Source organism: Pelodiscus sinensis, chromosome Z (assembly GCF_052426305.1).
Source record: "Pelodiscus sinensis isolate ZL-2025 chromosome Z, ASM5242630v1, whole genome shotgun sequence".
NCBI classification, from domain to species: domain Eukaryota; kingdom Metazoa; phylum Chordata; order Testudines; family Trionychidae; genus Pelodiscus; species Pelodiscus sinensis.
Window position 1 is genome coordinate 3,533,783 of NC_143085.1, and position 23,273 is coordinate 3,557,055.

At 48.9% G+C, this 23,273-nt stretch overlaps 2 protein-coding genes across 2 annotated transcripts; both read left to right on the top strand.

The window, feature by feature from the left end:
* The first annotated feature begins 3,990 nt into the window (after positions 1–3,990).
* LOC102445157 (glutathione S-transferase theta-1-like) lies at positions 3,991–12,789 on the top strand. The gene is made up of 5 exons (XM_089775312.1): positions 3,991–4,176; positions 7,419–7,496; positions 9,269–9,338; positions 9,713–9,889; positions 11,477–12,789. The coding sequence occupies exons 1-5, from the start codon at positions 3,995–3,997 to the stop codon at positions 11,675–11,677; spliced, it is 708 nt and encodes a 235-aa protein (XP_089631438.1). The 5' UTR covers positions 3,991–3,994; the 3' UTR covers positions 11,678–12,789.
* Positions 12,790–15,488: 2,699 nt separating this feature from the next.
* On the top strand, positions 15,489–21,308 carry DDT (D-dopachrome tautomerase). The gene is made up of 3 exons (XM_075897951.2): positions 15,489–15,706; positions 17,133–17,308; positions 21,096–21,308. The coding sequence occupies exons 1-3, from the start codon at positions 15,599–15,601 to the stop codon at positions 21,166–21,168; spliced, it is 357 nt and encodes a 118-aa protein (XP_075754066.1). The 5' UTR covers positions 15,489–15,598; the 3' UTR covers positions 21,169–21,308.
* The last annotated feature ends 1,965 nt before the right edge of the window (positions 21,309–23,273 follow it).

Below are 23,273 nucleotides of genomic sequence, written 5' to 3' on the forward strand. Positions count from 1 at the left end.
GCTGTAGCACAAGGCAAAGAGGAAAGTGCTATGTGCCCGTCGAGAGAAAGACTGGAGCCAGGGGGGGCAGAATGAACACCTGCAAGGCGCTCCGGAGGAGGCTGGAGGGCACATCATTTGCTGGGCGGGGGGAGCAGGGATGCTGCTGCGTGTCCCAGCAGAGCGCTGTCTTCAAGTCAGTAGAGGGTTCCCCTCCCCACGTGGCAGGGGAAGCTGGAAACACCAAAGCGCACACAAAGTTTCCTGCTGGAGCCAAGCCTCGGCAGAATCCCAGGGGGAAATTGCAGGCTGGTGCTTCTAACCCATCTCCATCGTCGTGAGCAGCAGATTTCATTAGGGTGTGCACCCAGGGAGTTTTTTTTTTTAAAGGCGAACATTTCAATCATAAAGGACATTATTTTTATTCATTAAACAAACTGAAGAAACTAAAACTTAACTCAACTTAATTTTTTTTAAATTAACTAAACTTAACTTAAAAAATACAAACTTAAAAAATGAGACACAAAATACCAAATTTTTGCTGTAGTGATAACCAGGTGTATACAAAGATACAGTCAATTTTCATGATCTTTATCTTTAACCAGATAATGAGCTAACCCAAATTGACCAAAACAGATTAAGGTTTCTTCATCTTCCTGTCCTAGAGAATGAGACCTCGCTCACCAGGTGTTATGGACTTAAATTCCTCAATCACATCATTGTAATAAACTGACGAAGCCAATTCTTGTCCAATGTACAAAATCACGAGTGAGTCGAGGTGCTGTGGGGACATTGTACTTCTTAGTTTGTTTTTTACATGTGCTAGTTTCAAAAAGGCTCTTTCACATGAACAGTTTGTACCAGGTAAGACTGCAAAGCATTGACCACATTTGGAAAAGGCCCGGAACATGGAAGAACGATCCGATTCCTTTAGCCAATCAAGCCACTCTCTGGAGGTGTTCGTGCTACTTTAGAAACAGATCCGTCATAACTCTGAACAGGGCTGGCTTTAGGCCGATTCACCCAATTCCCTGGATGGGGCCCCGCACCTAAAGGGGCCCCACTCGCTGAACCCAGAAGTGTGCCGGGCACCATGGACAGCGAGTTAATATTCAGAGACGGGGGCCAGACTCCAGCAATATTTGGAGCTGGGTCCCTCCCCTGGCTCTGCCTGGAGTGGGCCCCAGACCCCACCTGCCAGCCCCCCCGTGTGGCCTCCCACCTTGGCCCCAGCGCATCCCCCTCAGCCCTGGACCGTCCCTGTCATGCGCGGCTTTCCGTGCAGCTCCCCCTTGCTGGCTGGTGCTGCCATGCATGGCATTTGCAGGTGGGCAGGGATATGTCCGGACATGACGTGACGTCATGGCCTGGGACCTTAAAATTGCTCTGTGCCGTATTGCGCCGTGCGGCCTAGCTCTGGGGTCAGAGTCCGGGGCTCGAGCGCAGGCCTCCAGCCCCACAAAGTGGAAGGCAGAAGGTAGGGGAGGGGGAAGAAAGGGGAAGGGCTGGGAGAGGAAGGGGCTTGTGTGGAGGGGAAAGAAAGGGGAAGGCACCAAGGCACAGGGTGGAGGAGAGACAAATGCCAGGAGGCCAAGTGCAGCCAATGAGGAAAAGGGCAGGAGGGGAGGTGTCAGTGGTGATGCTGGGAGGGGAGAGGGGAAAGACATTGGGGGCTAAAGAGGGAGGTGCTAGGAGAAGGCTTGAAAGAAGGGGTGGGCAGGAGGAAGGCCAGGATGGAGCAAGTCATGTGTGAGGGCACAGAGGGAAATGGGGGCAGAGAGTGGTGAGGAGGTGGGCATCAGGAAAAAAGGGGGCAGGGGCAGTAAGGGAAGGGGGAGGCACCCGGAGGGTGCAGGAGTAAGGGAAGGTGCAGGTGGCAAGGGATTCTGGGGGTGAAGCAGAAGGGCAGACACCTGTGGGGGAGGGACCAGCACCAGAGGAGAGAGGCAGGGCAGGTGTTAGACGAGGGGATGAGGAGGGGTAGCTCACATGATCAGAGTTGGGCTCTGGAGGAGTGGGCACAGGGGGGAGAGAATTGCTGGTGTAGGGAGGCAGGTCGCAAGAGGGCTGAGGGCAGTGAGAAGGGCAGGAGTCAGAACAGCAGAGGAGGGTGAGGGGCTGGAGGGCAGCAGGCACCAGGGGAGCTGATAGAGCAAAGGGAGGAGACATGGCAACAGAGAGAAAAGGTAAAGGTTTATAAAATATGTATTAATAACTTGAGTGCCCCAGTGGCACATCCAAACAAGCCACATGAACTCAGTACTGGTGCACAACACAAAATCCATTCTGCTCATGGAAGGAAACTCTTAGGCTATTTCTACACTGGTGGCTTCTTGCACAAGAACATCTTGCACAAGGGTTCTTGTGCAAGAAGTCTTGCGCAAGAACACATCCACACTGCCATGTGCGAGATGTGCTTTTGTGCAAGATCATCCATGGCAGTGTGGATGCTCTCTTGTGCAAGAAAGCTCCAATGGCCATTTTAGCCATAGGGGTTTCTTGCACAAGAAATCCCTGCTAAGCATCTACACTGCCTTCTTGCGCAAGACACCACCTGTTAGAAAAGAGCATAGCTCTTGCTCAAGATGCCTTCTCTTACCATGCTGTACTGTAAATTTCCTTGCACAAGAGCAGGCGGGTAGTGTGGATGCTCTGTGGGAAGCCACAAGTGTAGATATAGCCTTAGAGGGAACACTTCCCCCAGCCTCTCTGCCCCTGAGTTAATGTCACACACGTTGGGTTAATACAAATGCAGGATAGTTACATGAGGGGGATTTGGTGGGGGCCAAACTAATCCCTGTTGGTAGGAGGAAAGTCCTTCGAGGGGGGTGACATGACACCTTTTACTTCTGATCATGTGTCCATCTTGCCCCGAGCATGTTACCTACAGAGGCCTGGTTAACGGGGGACAAAGGGTGTGGCTAATGGGGGGGTGTGGTGTGATTAATGGGTCAGGAGGTGTGGCTAATGGGGCACCACCAAAAATTATACAAATCTGCCAGCCCCAGAGGAGGAATGCATCGGCTGCCTGAACCGCAGGAGGTATGAGTTTAGCCCAGGGTTTTCCTGCACCACAGAAGGGTGTGTGTGTGTATATTGGTGGGGGATTTTTTGTGCTTTTTTTGTTTTGTTCAACCAAAATTTCTGCAGGGCTCTGTCGAAATTGTTCAAATTGGGCCCCGCACTTCCTAATGCCAACCCTGACCCCGAAGCAATCCGACTTCAGCTTCCAACTCATCCAAGGACACTTACAATTTGTTGGCAATGATTCTCATATCGTCCCTGCCAATGTCTAAGCTCAGCAGTGTTCCCATTGCAGTCACAACTTTACAAGTCTCCTGTTCAAATCACTGGTCAATGCCAGTAATCATTAAGTCTAGGAGTGGGTAAAATGAAATTATTCTCTCCTGCTCCTCTTTTGTGTCTAAGAGATGCTGGGACTCAAACGCATCAGCAATACAAGTGGACATTTTTCTCTTCTTAACTGGGGGAATCAATATATCATTCTCTATACACATTGTTACAGTGTCATTGAAAATAGATTGAAAATATTCTGGGCCATTTCTCATCGCAGCCGAAGAGTTACGCAAGCTTTTCACCCCTGCCATTGCAGTGAGTAAGTTGTGATCTGGAGCTTGAAGAGCCTTACTCACTTTTACCACCATCTAGAGAATAGGGTGCACCACGTGAAGGGCAAAGATGAACTTGAATGAATTTAGTTCATGGATACGGCCCCTGGCTTTTATTTTAGCATCAGCAAGGCGAGTTGTTTCGATAATCTCTTGTAAAGCTTGTAAAATGATGGAGTAGTTTTGTCTTACAGCAGCCACTGCTTCTGGTCTGCATGCCCATCTTGTGTTTGACAGTGACTTCAAAGTCTTCAGCTGGGGTCCTACTCCTTGTGAAATCTTCTCCATTACTGCCTGTCACGCAGGACTCCCCTCCATGAAGGCATAAAGAGTCTGAATAACACCAAAAAAATCAAAGACAGTTCTGTTTTGTTTACTTGAAGTGCATGCATCTACTAGGACGAGGTTCAAACAATGCGCATAGCAGTGTACATAGAGTATTTCACTGTTTCTTTCTTTACATTTCATCTGAAATCCTGCTCCAGTCCATCTGTATCTTCGCCAAGAAGAACAGCATCCCCTTTGACTTCAAGCGCCTGGAGCTGCTCAGCAGTGGGTGGGGGGAGAAGCTGGACTGTCTCCTCCTCCCGCTCCCTTTGCTCTCTCCTGGTCCAGAACATAAACCCTGTCTCCCCGCCCACTTCCCTGTCAAACGCAGAGCCCTGTGACGCTGATCCAGCCCCCTCTCTGCTTGACGTTCTGCGTGGCACACTCCCTATTGATAACACTGCCCCTTTGGGGGAGACGAGCCCCTGCAAAGGAAGTGGAGATTTTTATAGGCAGGCCCCTCTAGGACTAGACCTCTTGGTTCACTTTGGTGTCTGTGTGGATATGTCATCTCTTGGGTTTGGTGGCTCGGATTCTGTCAAGGCATGAGCTTACCAGTCACACAAGCAGTCACAAGTGGCTTCCAAGGAGCCTAGAAGCAGGGTGGCAGGCGGGAGCCGGTATTCACTGGGAGCTCACTTAAAAGCCAGCAAGCTGGCTCCCAACACACACAAGCTCCCAGGGAACCAACTGTCACCTCGTGCTGCTGCTTCTGTATCAGAGGCAGCAGCACAGGGCGGCAGGCAGGAGCCAGTATGTCCGGGGAAACGCCTGCCAATCCCCAGGGAGCCACCTGCCATCCCTGCTGCCCCTCTATCAGAGGCAGCTGCACAGGGCAGCAGCTGGCTCCCCCAGGAGTGGGGTGGGGGCAGGTGGGAGCTGGCTTCCCGTGCACACCGGCTCCCGGGAAGCTTGTTACTACCCCACGTCTAACCTCTGAAATTTTCAGTGGTTACAGGGTTAGCTGATTACATGCATTTTATCCTCCCTAATAAGCACCATAATGCACAGCTGTCTCACTCTCAGCCTATCCTGTTAAGTGAGCGGGTGCGTTTTCTCAGTGCTTGTCTGTAGGCAAATTCAAAGTGTTCCCTTTATATCCATGGTGTGGGGCTGCTGCTAGTAATAGGGATACTTCACTGACTCTCTCAAAGAGAGTAAGAGCCTTGCCCTTTTACACATGTAATTACAGTGCTGGCCTACTTTGAAAAAGTTACCTGTAATACTACTGCATGCAGTTATATTCGGTGACTCCAGATCATCGATTTAAGAAAACACAAGATCTATTTTGACAATAGAATCTGAGCCTTAAAATGGGTTATTTCCTCTCATCTTTATTATCTGCAATTAAGAACTTTAGGTCAGATGATTTCCTTAGTGACACACTAATCTTCATTGATATTGCACAGCTAATCAGGGTATAAATTGGTGAATGTTATATTTATTGATGATCCCAGAATGGATTTGCTGGACTGGCAGGTAGCAAACTTGATCAGTAGTTTCTTAGGCTACATCTACACTGCAGTGCTATTTCAAGGATACTGGAGGTATCCCAAAATAGCTATTTTGTGTCTTTTGAGCACACCCATTATTTCAAAATATAACAGGCTAGCTATTCCGACATCCCTGTAAACCTCATTCCACGAGGAGTAAGGGACATTTCGGAAGAGTGATTTATTTTGAAAGAAGTGCTGTGTAGACAGCATCAAGTTTCAAAATAAACTATTTTGAAATTGACTAGAAATTGCGTAGCTCATTTTGAGTTCTGGACGCAGCGTAGATGCACCCGTGGATACAGCACAGGTTGGGACCTTCAAACTTAATTCCTTTCATTCATTCATACAGTCATTTTTCAGAGTAGCGTCGCTCTTCAAACAAACTGTCCTATCCCTACCATTTTCTTATGAACTAATGACATCCTATTGCTGGTCACTTTTTGAAACAACATGAAATGCTGGAGTATGCTGTCCATCAAAACCAGTCTGCCAGGGCCACTTTTATTAATTTAGAAAAGCAAAACTCCAATTTCAGTAGCTGATCTGGCTTTTTAAATATTTGCTATGGCAATAAGTCCCCATGCTGCCTTTTCATGCTTTGTAGAGAGAATTGTCCTGCAAACGCCATGTTATTATTCTAGTCTTGGACTGAAAATGTGTGACTGTATCTGCAACAGTGGTCCCTTGGTAATCTGCTGCGTAGTCCAACCCTGGGTGAATTTAGATGGACTTGCAGCTGTTGGCAGGCTTTTTGCTTTCAGAGATGCTTTTAAAAGATAACCTGTTATCCAACCTCTGGAAAAGCAGGTTGCAAGTAGAAATTTCTCCTTTGCTTTATTCAGCCCAACTCATTATTAAATTCATTCTATAAAGTTAGACATGGGTTTTTAACTTGTGTAATGTGAACATCCTTTGGAAAGACAATTGTTAAACAGCATGTGTGTGTACACATCTGCTCCACTGAAGATTGGTACATCTTCTCATTTCCCTTCTTCCTTACTGTCGGCAGATATGTCATACAAACATTCAACTCCCTCCCCTCAAGATTGTAGGAAATGCTCTTCCCATTTCAGAGTGACCATTTGCAGGTAACTTGTTCAGTGTGTTTCATTTACTGCTAGCATTAACAACAGTAAAATGACTGAATTCTTGCACAATTCAGTGAAATGCTTGGCATAATGGTCAGACTACAAAGCCCTTGGTTGGATTTTTTGGCTTTTTAGTTTATGTTTCATCTTTAACCTGAGAAATACACCTATGGAAAATGCCCACTGACTTCTTTATAACTAGATAGAAGATTTACTTGGTGTTGTTCTGGTCCTTAACTCAAATAAGTTTTAATTTTCTTAATTTAAATCCTTGTTCCAGGGCGGGGCTGAGGATGTGGGGTTCAGTATGCAGGCTGCCCTCGGGAGAGAGGATAACCTCAGACCTCTCTCATCATAGCAGCTTGGGATCATATGAGAAGCATTTGTCTATGGCTGCTGCAGTGGGCACAGCCAGGTGGGGGCAGGGCATGCATGTCCCCCAGTTGGGAGACAGACAAACAGACACACTCTTTGCAACTCATAGTAGATAGCTGTCCCTTTCTCCACCCTGCAGTATAACTAACCCTCCTGCCAGACCCCTCCCTTTCTGGTTTATGAGAAGCAATCCCATTCCAGGCACATCCCATTGTCCTGGCACAATCAAACCCTGACCTTGCTTTAAGTTAGGATGAAAGGAAGCTGCATGGGGAATGTGGTGGTCTTTGCTCTTACCGTTTAGGAGGAGTTCTTGAACAAACCAACTGACAGACAGATGGATATTTCTAAAATATACAGGAAAAAGCAGACAACAAAGTGCTTCTAAATGGCTGGCAGTGGCAATAGCAAAATATTGGGTTTCAAATATGCTATACTGTTAGCTCATCTTCAGCTTCTATTGCTTTCCCCACCACTAGTCATTAATTATTTTTCTTATTAATTATAACTCTTTTATGGCTCAGCATTCAAGAATTTAGCAACATAAGCTCCCTGAAGAAAGTGCCTTTATTGAAGGATGGAAACGTCATCTTAGGAGAGAGGTTAGAATGGGGAGGTAGAAACCTCCTTTCCTTGTCGCAGTATTTACAACCGTCTTGATACTTCAGCTGTGCATTTGGCTGCTGGAGTCTGCCTTGAGAGGAGGACAGGATGGTGTTTGGTCTTGCCGTGCTCTAGGCCCTGCCAGTAATAAGGAGTCCCTGATGGTTTCAGGTTGCCTAAGGCACAGAGAAGAGCAGTTTGGCTAAACGTTCTCCAGGGGCCCCAGAGTGGAATCCCGTCAGGCCGGTGAGTGAGAATGCTAATGGCAATCTAGTGGAACGTTAGATGTTTATTTTAGGAATCGTGGAGTCGCAAAAAATGTTATTGGCTACTAAAATACTCCCTGGGGGTGGGGCCGATATCCAGTGCATTCCCCACTCCTGGGGAGCCTTCTGCCACCCCATGCTGCTGCCTGTGTATCAGAGAGCTTGCCTCATCCCCCCCCGCAGACAGGGGCTGCTGCCGCCCCGGGCTGCTGGCTCTGTATCAGTGGGATGGCAAGCAGAGCTGCAAGCAGGGAGTTGCTTTAAAAACCAGCTCCCTGTGCAGACCAGTTCCTGCCTGCTGCCCCACGCTGCTGCCTCTGATACAGAGTCAGCAGCCCAGGGCGGCAGCAGCCCCTTTCTGCAGGCAACCCAAGATGAAGACAGAGGCTGCTCCGGCATCCCACAGAGCAGCCTCTGTCTGCAGCGACCTCAGGTCCACCACGGACAGAGACTGTTTCGCAGCAGCAGCCCCTGTCCACAAAGGGCCCAAGGTCCCATGGACAGCCCCCATCCCACGCTGCTGCTTCTGATACAGAGGCAGCAGCACAGGGGGAGGCAGGCAGCTCCAAGGAGCTGGTGCTCGCGGGGAGCCGGCGAGTGCATGTAGTTGTTTTGGATTAATTGATCCCAGGCTCATCAGTTAATCATGTAGATGACTATACGCTAACATTCCTAATCTATGCCTCAGTGAAGCACACCATGGATTATATTGAAGGAAAAAGTGCAGGTGGCACTATGGCATGAGGCCTTTCTTATTCTCTCAGCCTGTGGCCCTTCCTTCTGAAGGGATCTTAGGATCTCAAGTGAACAGAGAGCTCAATGGGAAAGCAATGTTTCAAGAAGCCAATGAGAAGGATTCCATGAAAGCCTTATTAGAATCAATCTGTTTCAGAACAGAAGGGGAATGCGGGGGGGGGGGGGGGAGGGGGAAGAGGTAAATGTCTGTGAGCTAATGGTATTAGAGGTGATAATTGGGGAAGCTATCTTGGTAATGGGTAATAGCTTCCCCAATTATCACCTCTAATACCATTAGCTCACAGACATTTACCTTTCCCCACCTCTCTCCCCTCCCTCCCCCCCACATCTGCCTTCTGTCCTGAAATGTGATTTGTCCTTTTCATATGTGTTCATTTTTTTAATTGTATCCTTTGGTATATATGGTTGTGACAATTTTCTTCCACTATTTGATCTGAGGAAGTGGGTCTGGCCCACGAAAGCTCATCACCTAATAAACCATCTTGTTAGTCTTTAAAGTGCTACATAGTCCTGTCTTTTGTTTCAGCCACATTGCCTATGTGAGGTTAAACAGTTCCATTCTGGGGTGTCTGTACAATAAGCAGATGTCTCGTGGCTACAGCCGGCTTATTGGTGAACATACAGAAACCCATGTTGTATTTAATAAGTGTGGACAAATGCAGATCACTTACATGGTGCTATGATAGTGCAAATTATGATGAAGGTGCCAGATAATAAAGCACATGCACCTAGTTCTTTTCTCCCTCTAGTGGTCTAATGGAAAGCAGCACGGCTAAGGATCTTTGGGAGATTTGGTATGTTTCTTCTTACAGTGACTGTGTAACATGTATATTTTCAAATCAAACTTGTGGGGATCCTAATACTCCTCTTACATTAACAGATTAATCCACCTACTAAGTATGAATAAAAGAGAAGCAGACAGTGCAACCTGAAGCATATGTTGCCAGCATTTGACATAAGGACATCTGAGATCCACAAATTATTCTCAAAAACGTCCAGCTGTTTGGATGACCCCATTAAGTCTTATCCTGATTGCTGATGCCTAAAGGTACAGAGAAGCAGAAGTTCATACACGCAGGGTACTAGATTAGCTTTATTGTAAACAAATGGTACAATCTGTGCAAGTCCCCATTTGGGACTAACTTGCATTGCATGTGCGTGGAAGCTTGTCCTCCTCCCTCCTCCCTGTGCAGGTGGTGAATCCCCTTTTCACGGAAAAGCCAGTGCCCTTAGAGAAGCTGCAAGAGGCTTTGGATGAGTTGAATAATTCCTTGAAAAAGTTCACAGAGAAGTTCCTGCAGGACAAGCCTTTCACCATGGGCAGCGAGATCTCCCTGGCAGACCTGGTGGCTATCGTGGAGCTCATGGAGGTGAGTTTGTGAATGCTCAGTGTCATGACAGACGGTTGTCTGAGCTGCCTGAAGACCATGTGCTCCTGGTGCACTTCCAGGGTCTGGTGCGGCTGTGCACACCTGAGGAGGGGAAGCAGGGTTCGGTGGCCTCACAAAGATGGCAGACAGAACTGTCTGATCTAGTATTGCTCTGCCCCTGCCCTGTCCTCCGTTTTCCTTCAAGTCATTCCCTCCTTATCTCAGCCCTCTGTCCTTGTGATGAGTTCAAGCACTCACGGAGAGGACATGCAGGTCAGGTACTTAGATTGAGCCCAGCCCCAGGGTGGGTTAGAGCTTCCTCCCCTGGTGGATGGGGGTCACTTTCCTGCTCTCCACCTGCAAAATACCAACCAGGAAGATCACAAAACACAGCATGTACGATGACATGGCTCCCGTATGGACGCGTCACTTGCCTGGAGCATAGTGTTACAGAGCCTTCCGTCTCCACCTCTCCCCAGGCCCCTTCCTCCAGATGCTCCATCGATCAGCACTCCCCTGCCTCCCTCCAGAGGGCAGATCAACTCTTCAGAGAGCAAGGAAAACAGCTGATGCTGCCATTCTCATCTTCAATGGTGACTATGTGTTCTCTCACTGACCACACCACAGTGCATGTGAGAACTGCTACAGCCACTGAGCCAAATTCTCTCCTGCTGCTGTAGCTACAGTGACATTAAGCTCTTGGGGTACGTCTAGACTACCGGCTTTTGTTGACAGAAGTTTTGTCGACAGATATTTATTATTACATTTATTATTTACATTGATTTATTATTTACATTTACATTTACATTTATTATTACATTGATTATTACAAATATATATTCATTATTTAACATTTAACTGGACATTATCACAAGCAAAGAATCTTACCATATAAACAAGAATTGACAATAACAATCTTAAAAACAATTGTAAATAAAGTTCTAAAATAATTAAGATGAAAGAAAATTCAGTTGTTCCTTATTTTTGCTTTTAAGGCCTTAAACTGTAGGGGTACGTCTAGACTACAGGCTTTTGTCGACAGAAGTTTTGTTGACAGATACTGTCGACAAAGCTTCTGCTGACAAAGAGCATCTAGACTACATCCAGTTCTGTCGACAAAGCAAGCCGCTTTGTCGACATGACAGTGTAGACGCAAAGGACAGTGTAAATGCAATAACGCATTCTGTCGGCGGAACTCTTTCGACAAAACGTTATTCCTCGTAGAATGAGGTTTACCGCCGTCGACAAAACTGCTGAGTTCTGTTGACGTTATGTCGACAGAACTCAGCGGCAGTGTAGATGCAGGTATAGTTTTGTCTACAAAAGTCCACTCTTGTCAACATAACCCTGCAGTCTAGACACACCCTTGGAGAAGTTGGCTTATTATCTCCTGGCTTAACCTTTGGTGGCCGAGATTTTGCAGTGAGCACCTTGTCAGTGGCAATGAGGACTTACCTCACCCTTCAAGTCAGGCTCAGACATTTAGGTGCAGGAGCATGTTAATCCCAGGCAGGATTCTGCTGTGCGTAGTTAAGTCCTTTTCCTTTCCAGTAACATATCTGGATGCTGGGTCTTTTCTCTCTGCAGCCCGTAGGTGCTGGTTGTAATATCTTCGAGAGCTGGCCCGAGCTGGCAGCATGGCACAGCCAGATGAAGGAATCGGCAGGGGAGGAGCTCTTCCAGGAAGCACACAAGCAGATCCTGAACACCCAGAATTTGAGGAATATCCAGGTTGATCCACAGATGAAGGTGGAAATGAAACCCCAGCTGCTGAAGATGCTGAACTAGGAGGAAATGGGAAGTTCTTTCCCTTCTCTGAATGTTTTCCTTAATCCATCCTCCAAATTTCTCTGTTTTGTGCAGTTGCCCTGTGCCAAGAAGGAAGAAGTTGGCACAGGTTTCACTTGAGTGGTGGAGCTTTTCCACATTCCCTGTCTTTACCTTTGGGTGATGAGCAAGTGAATTATCTCAAGGCATCCAACAGTGAATCACAGCAGGGCACTTTATAATTGGATCTTTCCCCCTTAACCATTTCCTTTTTGTCACTTTAAGGAGGCATTGTGTTGCACACCACCTTCCCTAAATTCACCCATTATTTCTCACAGGGCTTCCTTGTCACAGTCCTCTTAAATTTCCTCAGGGTGACTGTTCTCGGCTGGTTGGACAATTCTGACAAATTCAGAAAGAATGCAGATTTCTAGCTCAGAGTCTTTATCCCCCATCCACACGTATGCTCTGGATTTCTCTCCAGGGAAGTTTACTAATCTCTGGGACAGTTTAGTTTCTTTGGGCTGCACACATGGTTCTTATTTTCCTTTTCTCATCCCATAATTGCCAATTCTTCACAGCGGGAAGTTTGCTGCAGAGGACTGATTCATTCCTTGGTGAGTTTTCTGTTTTAACCTCCTGTATCCCATCTATTCAGGATTTTATGCTCTTAAGGTGTTGCTAGAAGTAACTATGCTATTTGGACCCTCCAAGCAGAGCGCTTTTTGTGCAGCTGCATGCCCAGAATACCAACCGTCAGGTATCTTCTATCACACGACGTGCCAAATGTTTTGCGCAAATCTTGAAAATGCACTGTCTGATGGGCTGTTACTGCTATAAAATAGAAATTAAAACTAGAAACAGCATTTACTGTAGCTTTTTCACATGGATATAACAATCATCCAGCCAGACAGGCAGCTCTTGCATACTTCACTGTAATGCCATTACTCATTCTTCCCTAGAAAATTCAGAGCAGGAGTTGGGTATTTTATGTACCAACATTTTCTGAATCTTCTTAAAGTGTCACAGACATCCACCTCTCAGATTCCGCACCTGCTAATGTGCCTCTTCAGAATACTGTATCCTTTTATAGCACATGTTCCAAATAAAAAGGCAGCAATCTTTTGTCTTTGGATGTTTTGTTATCTTTGATTTCAGAGGTTCTAGGCTTGAAAAGGGGGGATGTTAAAAAGCAGGTCATTGGGTAACCATGTAACTGCTAAAAATTTCAGGGGTTAAACATACCTGCAGCACAGCAGGGGATTCCCCAGGAGCCAGTGTGCTCCGGAAGCTGGTTTTTAAGCAAGTTCCCTCTCCTGACTCCTACCCTGTGCTGTGGGCTCTGATATAAAGCTAGCAGCTGGGGGTGGCAGCTGGCTCCCTGGGAGCAGGGCATGAGCCTGCATGTAGCCATTCATGTTAACTGATAATCCCAGGAAGTTTCAGGGGGAGCTGAGTTAGTCTGCACAGGATAAACTTAAAAAACAACACATAGTCTGGCAGCACTTTATAGACTAACAAAACATGTTGATGGTGTCATGAGCTTTCGTGGGCACAGCCCACTTCTTCAGATGACTGGAGTTTCTGAAGAAATGGGCTGTGCTCAGAAAACCTCATTGTACAATCTACATGTTTTGATACATAAAATACCCATTTAAATGGTTATCCTGTTACATCCCTAATTTGAAATGTAGACAGTTTAAAGCAGGGCTTTGTTCTCTTCTCTTAACAAACATACTTCCCTTTCTTAAGAAGCTCCAAGTAGGGTTGTGGGTTTGGTTTTTAAATGTCACAATCTGCTATATGTGTCCATTTTTACTGAGGTTTTTCCACTCAAAAGCTGTACATCATTAAGTCTCTATCACATGGACCAGTCTCAGACTTTGCAGCAGAACTTTTTTCTAATGATAATGAAGGTGTATTTCAGCATAAATAGTCAGGTATTATAAATGTGTATTAGAAGTAGCCACTTCAGTTTAACATAGCCTCTAAAACAGGCTTCTTGGATTTTTGCAACCCTATCTGGAGATAAAATAGGCAGCTATTAGTGAAAATGAGATTTTTTTTCAGCCCATTTATCCGTATGGAATATCTAAATAAGAAGAGAGATCAAAGTGAGAAGAAACAATGAACACATGGAAGGCATAGAGTCCCAGCCAGCCGTAGGCACATAAACCTCTCTATCCATCTCCCAACTAGGGGCAGAAATGATTTCCGATCTTTAGGGAAGATAAAGGAATGCGAAAAAGGCTGCCCACACAAGAGAAATTAAGTATCACAGTAAGCTGTGTTCATGGGGGTATAGGCATATGATTATAAGTACTCTGTGTCACATGACAGGCTGTGATCAATCAGTTGTGGTCATGCTGCATGTCAAGACTTACTGTTACATTTCAGTGTCCAGGTTATTATTGTGTGTGCCATGTGTTTTATGCCTTTCCACCTCCTCACCCCTACTGTTCTTCTCAGGTCACTCAGAGTGTGAGAGATAAACATTCGTTTCCAGCAACAGACAAACGAAAGAGAAAACTCCATTGGCACGTTTCAATGTGTGGCTTTGTTAGGGATGGTCCAGGTCTGGGGATTGCATGAAGTACACAAGCTGCCTTCCTGATAAATAATCAGTATTGCCTATTTATATCCCTGCCTGCCAGTGCCACAGGATATTAAAAGAAGAGGGTTTCCTTTGGATTTATTCCTTTCACATGTTGTGACGGCGGGTTGGGGGTCCCCCGTCTCCTGCACCCCGAAATGGCACAAACAGACTGCACCAGCCAGTGGAATAGAGGAAGTTTATTGCCTCTCCAGGATACAGCACAGCACAGATGTAATCTGGTCACAGAGCTGGGCTAGGATGCCTCAGGCCCCCTTGAGATGGGGGGAGACTGGGCCCCTAAACTCCAGCCCCTTTCCCTAGGCTGTCTCCTCCATGCTCCCAGACAGCCACTAAACTCACTCTCTTCCAGCCCTGCCCCCCAGCCAGGGCAGCCTCCACCTTCCTTTGTTCCTCTCCATGGGGTGTATCTGGTTCAACCGGTTTGGCATCACCTTTGCATAATGAGGTTTTCCCTGCTGGGTCTTGCTCCAGACAGCAGAGGTCACCACAGCCCAGCAAGTACCCCCACTATGTCACACATGTGTACATGTGCCATTAAAGGCACGTTATGTATCGCTGTCTTTGATGCTATTCACCAAATATCAAATTTCTCTGCCTTGTGGAAATACCACCTGCCTTTCCCCCCCGCCAAAACAGGGCATCTGATCCATTCTACTGTATTTTGCGGTAAGATCTGGTAAACGGGGCACGCAGCTTTGGAGGCTCCAGAACTGCTTTTCCTGCCCTGCCTGGGCAAGGACTGGCCCGGTGCAAGGTGGACACCAGTGGCAAGATGTTCATAAAGCAGGGCCGGTCCACAACATTTTGGCACCTGAGGCAGGGAGCTCAAATGACGCCCCCATGACCTCTTGCTTGGGACAAAACTTTGAAAGGTCTCAATTCTTCCTGTTCTACTCCTCTCATGGCACTGCTCTCTGTACATCTAGAGCAGAGATAATAGGTATGCACCAGCAGCAGACACAATTTTCTATACACTCTGGATCCTAGCGGCCCCTCCACAGTCTTGCACCTGGGGCGACAGCCTCAGTTTGCCTCATGGCAAGGCCAGCTCTGTTATAAAGGGTCAGGCAAAGCAAACCTCCTCGCGCGAGAGGAACGCGCGTGGGCCAGGCGGTCCCTGTTGGTGCCCCCGGATGCTACCCGGCGAGACGCAGGCCTGGGGCGGGGCGGGGCGGGTCAAGGAGAGACAGAGGAGGATGTCTCCAAACGCAGCCAATCGCAGCCGAGGGCTCGCTCCCCACCCTCTCCCTTGCAGCCAAAGCTCGGGGAAAAGCAGCGGCAGCGGCCCGGCAGACTCTGGCGGCCTGGTAGCGCTCGCCTCGGCCATGCCCTTCGTGGAGCTGGAGACCAGCCTCCCGGCCGCGCAGCTGCCGCCGGGCTTAGCCGGCAAGATGTGCAAGGCCGCCGCTGCCATCCTCAGCAAGCCCGAGGAGGTGAGTCGGCACGCAGGCCCCTAGCGCGGGCGGCCCCGTGCGCCCTGGCCCTGCGGCTCCCCTGGCGTGTGCGCCCTGGGGGGGCCGGCTCCGTGCGCCCTGGCCCTGCGGCTCCCCTGGAGTGTGCGCCCTGGGGGGGCCGGCTCCGTGCGCCCTGGCCCTGCGGCTCCCCTGGAGTGCGCCCTGGGGGGCCGGCTCCGTGCGCCCTGGCCCTGCGGCTCCCCTGGAGTGCGCCCTGGGGGGCCGGCTCCGTGCGCCCTGGCCCTGCGGCTCCCCTGGAGTGTGCGCCCTGGGGGGGCCGGCTCCATGCGCCCTGGCCCTGCGGCTCCCCTGGAGTGCGCCCTGGGGGGGCCGGCTCCGTGCGCCCTGGCCCTGCGGCTCCCCTGGAGTGCGCCCTGGGGGGGCCGGCTCCGTGCGCCCTGGCCCTGCGGCTCCCCTGGAGTGCGCCCTGGGGGGGCCGGCTCCGTGCGTCCTGGCCCTGCGGCTCCCCTGGCGTGTGCGCACTGGGGGGGGGGGGAGGCCGGCTCCGTGCGCCCTGGCCCTGCGGCGCCCCTGGAGTGTGCGCCCTGGGGGGGCCGGCTCCATGCGCCCTGGCCCTGCGGCGCCCCTGGAGTGTGCGCCCTGGGGGGGCCGGCTCCGTGCGCCCTGGCCCTGCGGCTCCCCTGGCGTGTGCGCCCTGGGGGGGCCGGCTCCGTGCGCCCTGGCCCTGCGGCTCCCCTGGCGTGTGCGCCCTGGGGGGGCCGGCTCCATGCGCCCTGGCCCTGCGGCTCCCCTGGCGTGTGCGCCCTGGGGGGGCCGGCTCCATGCGCCCTGGCCCTGCGGCTCCCCTGGCGTGTGCGCCCTGGGGGCCGGCTCCGTGCGCCCTGGCCCTGCGGCTCCCCTGGAGTGCGCCCTGCGGGGGCCGGCTCCGTGCGCCTGCGACACGTGCAGGGTTTGTCCTCTCTGCTATGGTGAGATGGCAGCAGCTGCCTTGTTCCCTCTGCCCACCGCTCTCTGCTGTCTCCGCACCCACCCTGTGGGGGGCTAGATGGGAGCGGGAGGGATTCTAGTATGGCAGGTACTGGGTGGGAACCACTAGACTGGGCGCACCCTAATAGGAGGGAAATGGAAATGGATTCCCCTAGGATGCATGGGCTGGGTTGGCAATGTGCCCTCTAGGTTTTTTCCATCCATGTTGGGAATAAATTTTGTGATGTGCACCAAGGCATGTGTGGATGTGCAGCACCAGTAGCCAGCGGAGGGTGGCGATGGGCGCTCTGCTAATCCACTGCATGGCATTTGAACCTCTCCCAAACCTGCATCTTTACAGGGAAAGCTGGGGGTGGGTGGGTGGCCCAGGCACCAGCTCCCCATCAGATGCTACTCAGATCTGTTCTGTGTTTTTTCCCTCCCATGCCTGTTTCCCTGGGTGTGCCTGGCCTGGCAGAGGATAAATGTCACAGTGAAGAGCGACTTGCCCATGGTGGTGAGCGGCTCCACAGCGCCGTGTGCTCAGCTGCTGATCTCGTCCATCGCAGTGGTTGGAACCGCTGAGCAGAACAGAGGACACAGTGCCAAGTTCTTTGAGTTCCTCACCAAGGAGCTGGGGCTGGATGCAGACAGGTGAGAGCAGCACAGGGAGGAGAGAGAGTGGGGGTCTGGTGATGTATTCAGCTGGTAGAGGAGGTTTAGTACAGCCTCCTAGTCAGACCCAGTTCAGTGCTGTGGAGCTGTCTCACTAATCAAGGTCTCTGTTTAGGTCTGTGGTCACCAACACATCAATTGCGATCGACTGGTCGATCGGGAGGGCCCGACCAGTCAATTGCGAGGTGTTCGGCTCCCTCAAACCCCAAGAACCCCACTGCCTACCTCCAGTGACAATGGAGGTAGTGCCGGCTTCCCGCAGGGTGGACAGAAGTCCCACAGCTGCATGCTTCTTCTGGGGATTCAGGAAGTGTGCTGGCTGGTCCCCTTCCCCCAGACAGCTGGCGCGGTACCAGACCCAAGTCTGTGGCATGCCGGGGACTTCCAGTGTGGGATGTGTGTATGTGTGTGTAGGAGTCCCTGGAGGAGGCGTGCGCCGGGAAGAGCTGCCCCGGGGGTGGGAAAGATGAGAGGGAGTAGAAGTCCCTGGAGGATGCGCGCACATGGATGAGCTTCCCCTGCGAGGGGGAGGGGGTAGGAGTCCCCGGAGCAGGCGAGTGCCAGGATGTGCTTCCCTTGCCGGGGGGAGGGAGTAGCAGTCCTCAGAGGAGGCAGTACCAGGGACTCCCTGTTCCTTGCCCCCACCAACACCCTGTCCCCTGCCGCAGCACCCACTCGCAGCCTGCTACCTGCCCCATCAGCCTGTCCCCTACCCCCACCAGCACCCTGTCCCGTGCCACAGCACCCTGTCCCCTGCTTCAGCACCCACTGGCATCCTGTCCCCACTGGCATGCTGTCCCTGTCCCGAGCACCCTTCCTCAGTACCATGTCCCCTACTCCCACCAGCGCAGTTGGGGCCACATTAATGAGGAGGGGTTTTGGAGGAGGTGTATTTATTTATTGATTTGTTTCATCTCTTTTGTGTGGCCTCAACTGACTTTTCTGTGCGTCAGTGACTCCGACTCAAAACAGGTTCCCTGCCCTTCTCAGAAATAAACTCAATGCTGAAACTTTGTGTTTGAGATAATATTTTATTTAAAAATGAAGCCTGGCCAACAAACCCCCAAATGGGGCCAAGCCCCCTTCTGGCCTCAGAATCATAACACTCCTGTACCACCCCCCAATCCCAAATCTGAGCCTATCATACACTGGAACCCTGTCCTGAGCCTCTCACATCCCCAAACTCCTGCACCCCCACATCCTCAGTCTGCCACAAGACTTCTGCATCATCCACACACCGCAAATCTGTATCCTGAGCCCATCATACTCCCACCCAACTCCTCTGCCCTGAGCCCCTCACATACCCCAACCCAAACTCCTGCACCCTCACATCCACAAGCCTGTGGCTTGCTCAGTACCCCAACCCTCCATCTGACCCCAACACTCCCCAGCCTGGAGCCCCTTCCCCAAGCCAGCAACCTTCTCCACCTCCTCCTGCATCCAAATTCCCTCCCAGAGCCTGCACCTCTCCCCCCTTCCCACACCCAAATCCCTCATTCCCACCCCAGAGCCCGCACCTCCTGTCTCAACCCAGTGAGGGTACGGCTAGACTACAGGAGTTTTTTATGGGGTACCAGAGGTATCTCAGAAAAACTCTTCTGCATCCAGGGACGTGTTTGCTCTTCAGCTTTTTTTAGTGGAAGAGCAAACATGCTCCATCGGCAACCCCTGTATTTCCCATTCCACGAGGAATAAGGGGACTTCTGAAAGAAGGGGTTTTTCTAACATTTGGGCCAGTCTAGACAGGCCAAATGCTGGGAAAACCTCTTCCTACAGAAGAATTGGAAAAAAACCCGGCCATGTAGCCATACCTTGAGAGTGTATAAGGGTCAGGGTTAGCAAGTGATGGAGAGGAGGAGAAGAGAGGGCGGAGCTTCAAAGAAGGGGTGAAGTCTTGGGAGAAGGATGGGTAGATCTTGGCGTGTTCTGACATTTAAAAACTGATCTTGGGCGTGAAAAGGTTGGAGACCACTGGTTTAGGTACAAGTAGGGGAAGCTTTATAAGAGGCCTTAGCAGGAAGGCACTCTGTCCTCCAGTCCTCTGATTTCCCCTCTGCTCTGCTGCTGATTTCCTGCACTCATAAGACACCTTCCTTCTTGCTCCTCTCTTGGCTTTCTAAGTGAGGGGTTAAACCCCCAGGTGTTGTTAAGGCAGAGGAGTACCAATAGCAGAGTTATCCCCAAAATGCAGTGGTGTAATGATGGGATCAGAGAGAGCCTGGTGACTTATGAGTGAGGATTTTGGGGAGAAGCATTAGAAGCAGAGCTGCATTGGAGTGAAAACAGATTAAAAAAAGAGTTATGGCAATTGAATGTCACTGTTCTTTAGGCTGGATTAATTTGGTTCCCCTATTCTGTTACGTAGCAGCTCTGACTCCATCTCTCCGTCATCTTACATAAAGTTCGCTATACTATTAGTGTCACCTCTGATCCCAATAACCCCTCAGAAGGGCTAATTAATGTCATGGATGTCATATATTCAGTACAGGAAATATAAAATTAATTTATCTATTTAAAGAAAAGGTCAGACGTCCTTGAAATGATGGTAGCATAAGGCTTACTTTGCCTCTGAGATGAATTTGCCAGTGTTTTTTTTCCTCTATCCCTTTCTCCTTTATTTTCCCCTTAATCCAGTAGCAGCAGCAGAGAGAAAAACTCGCTCCAAGTGTAGTTCACAGCTCTGGGAAGAGAATTATTTTATCCTCCCTTTGTGTTTATATGGGAGAAAAATTGTTTGTGTTTAATGATTTATGATGAGCAGAAGTTTAAAAAAAAAAGTCCTAGCGCTGAATTACAACAGGATAACAGAGAAATATTAACTATGTTAACTAGGTTGTAAGCCAGTTGCCTAACTGGCTGCCTTTGGAATCCTGCTGCTATGGCAGTGTTTCTTAAACTTTTTAAGACCGAGGAACACCAAACAATGTTTGTTTTTAATGAGGAACACCAACGATTTTTTTACTGAGCAAAAAAAAAAAAAAAGTTGAAGGAGGAGAAGGGGGATGGGGAAGATCACCTGCCCCTTTAAGGGTGGCCATTTTCAATTCTGTTGTTCTCTGCGGCACACCTCCGACTGCCTCGTGGCACACTGGTGTGCCATGGAACACAGTTTAAGAAACACCTTGCTATGGTGTTTTGCCATAGGCAAGTAACACTGGTAAAAAGCATGGTGGTTTGAGAATAACAGCTAAGAGGAATACAGCAAACATAAGTAGGGCAGATGCCTGAAATGAAAAAGGCAGTGAATTCCTGTTGTGCATATAACTAAGGTATTTTCTATTTCCAAGAATAGCTCTGAGTTTAGCAGTCTGTGTACCTGTGTTAATGCTCACCCTGGGCTGAGCTGCAAGGGTAGGCAAGGACATGGAAGATGCTGCACCGACTGAGCTAGTTGGGCTTACTCTGTTCTGAACTTGAGTAGCTCCATTTAACACAATTAGCACAAACCCCAGTGCAGCTTGCTCTTCTCTGTAGTGGGGGTCAGCAGCCACTCAGATGCTACAGCAATGAGAATGTACAAGCACCTTGGATAAATAGTTACCAGTTTAACTTCCTATAGCAGTGGACAGGACTTTAGAACCCCCTCACACACTGTCCCATATCAAAATCCTGTTCTTTATTACAGTCAAGACCAGACCAGACCGCTGAGAGCTATGTTTAGTGATACGTTTCTGGGTTGTTGAGAGAATTTACTGGAGATAATGTTGCATTATAAAATAATAATTTTTCCTTTCCTTCTGTGTTTTCTTCTCTTCCACACACAAAGGATTGTTATCCGTTTTTATCCGCTGGAACCTTGGCAGATTGGCAAGAAAGGAACTGTCATGACTTTCTTATGAACCGTTCAAGAAGTCCATTAAAAAGAAACCCTTGTCAAAGGCACAACTCAAGGATGGCCAGCTCTACCTATTTGTTCCTATGCAAAATTTATATCTGTCCTTCTGCCTCTTCCTTCATGTCATTCTCTTCTGTTTCCTGCCTGCACACGCAGCCTTTGTTTCACACCCCTGCCCAGAGACAATGCGGGTACCTGTGATCTCAAACTGAACGTGAATCTTTGTGAGTTTTTGTCAGCAGCAGCATTGCAATGGCCTTCCTTATCTGGATCCAGTTAATCCAAGTTCTATAGTCTTTTCTTTTAGCAATGAATAGTTCTTTCAGAGCTGTCCTTACCCATATACAGAATACACAGTTATTTAGAGCACCTGAAAATTTGGGGCACTGCTGAGTCTTACTATCCACCTACCCACCTCTTCCTATCCCTATCCTGTGGCTCTCCTTTCTCCAGAGAAGATCTATTTAATTTAAATGTGAAAAAGCCAGCCAGAGCTATTAGCAGAATACTGACTCTGTGAAAGAGCCATTCAAGTAGTAAGGAAATCATGTAACAGGCATTTGCCAATATCAGGTCTGTACTGTCAGTTCCTGAATTTACTGTGTTATTCAACTGGACCTTAGTTTAAAATTTGCTTTAAAATATTTCATTAGTGTGTTACTGAAGGTTATAAAATCATAACTCTAAATAATTGTCTCCCCAGTCCCCCACAGCTATCATTGGGCAGAGGGGCAGCAGTTTAATAAAACTGCCTAGGGCCTCATAAATCCTAAGAATGGCCTAGAGCTCTTTATTTCTGTTGCGAGACTGGTGTCATTGATAACTGACTGCAGAGGTTCTCCAGTTTTGCTCAGTCCTAAGGGCCACTTTGCAAGAGAGACTGACTCTGTGAATACTGTGTACAGATGGGGTCTTCTCACCTCAAAAAAGATATTTTGGCCTTGGAAAGGGTTCAGAAAAGGGCAACTAAAATGATTAGGGATTTGGAACGGGTCCCATATGAGGAGAGGTTAAAGCGACTGGGACTTTTCAGTTTAGAAAAGAGGAGACTGAGGGGGGATATGATGGAGGTCTATAAAATCATGAGTGGTGTGGAGAGGGCTGATAAAGAAAAGTTATTTATTAGTTCCCATAATAGAAGAACTAGAGGACACCAAATGAAATTAATGGGGAGCAGGTTTAAAACTAATAAAAGAAAGTTCTTCTTCACACAGCGTGTAGTCAACCTGTGGAACTCCTTGCTAGAGGGGGCTGTGAAGGCTAGGACTATGACAGAGTTTAAAGAGAAGCTAGATAATTTCATGGAGGTTAGGTCCATAAAAGGCTATTAGCCAGCGGATAAAATGGTGTCCATGGCCTCTGTTTTTCAGAGGCTGGAGAGGGATGGCAGGAGACAAATCACTTGATCATTATCTTCGGTCTACCCTCTCTGGGGCACCTGGTGCTGGCCACTGTCGGCAGACAGGATACTGGGGTAGATGGACCTTTGGTCTGACCCAGTACGGCTGTTCTTATGAGACAGATTCTGTCATGACAGCTGTCCTCCCAATCTTCCCTCTTTCTTGTGAAATTCTGTCTGTTCTAGGAGTCCGGGGGCCATAGCTTGAAATATTACAGGTTGAGCTTCCACTATCCAAATAGAATTGTAATTGGGACCATGACCCTGTAGACATTTCAACTTCAATAGTTAGTAAAGGTTGCTCAGTAATCTATCAGTATGTGCTAAACTAACACATAGTACTTAGCCTAACTTGCTGCCACTGGTGGGCAGAGAAAGCCAAGGAGAGGTGAGGTCTTTCACGTTCAACTTCTGTGACAATTTCTTCAATCTAACCTCCTTCCCCCTCCTTTAAGGGAAAAGGGAATATTGGTCTGCAGAAAGAATCTTTAAACTGGTATGGGATGTCTGGGCTAGGGCTCGTCTCAAATCTCCTGCTCTGAGCTCTGTTTCATTAGGATCATTTGCATGTGCTGGTGGTTGTTCCCATGGGATTTCCTTCATTCAGTAGATTCCTATAGTTTAATATCAATGTGAACAACATGCATTAGGGTATGTTTGGAAGAGGGCTACTTATTGCAGTATCAGGCTATACCCAATGGTGTGGAGCC

Excerpts from the sequence above, each read along its gene's own strand:
- LOC102445157 (XM_089775312.1), top strand. The coding sequence starts at position 3,995 with ATGCATCTACTAGGACGAGGTTCAAACAATGCGCATAGCAGTGTACAT. Across the intron at positions 4,177-7,418 it reads AGCAGTGGGTGGGGGGAGAA|CATTCAAGAATTTAGCAACA; the intron begins GCTGGACTGTCT and ends TTTATGGCTCAG. Across the intron at positions 7,497-9,268 it reads AACGTCATCTTAGGAGAGAG|TGGTCTAATGGAAAGCAGCA; the intron begins GTTAGAATGGGG and ends TTCTCCCTCTAG.
- DDT (XM_075897951.2), top strand. The coding sequence starts at position 15,599 with ATGCCCTTCGTGGAGCTGGAGACCAGCCTCCCGGCCGCGCAGCTGCCG. Across the intron at positions 15,707-17,132 it reads TCCTCAGCAAGCCCGAGGAG|AGGATAAATGTCACAGTGAA; the intron begins GTGAGTCGGCAC and ends CTGGCCTGGCAG. Across the intron at positions 17,309-21,095 it reads CTGGGGCTGGATGCAGACAG|GATTGTTATCCGTTTTTATC; the intron begins GTGAGAGCAGCA and ends CCACACACAAAG.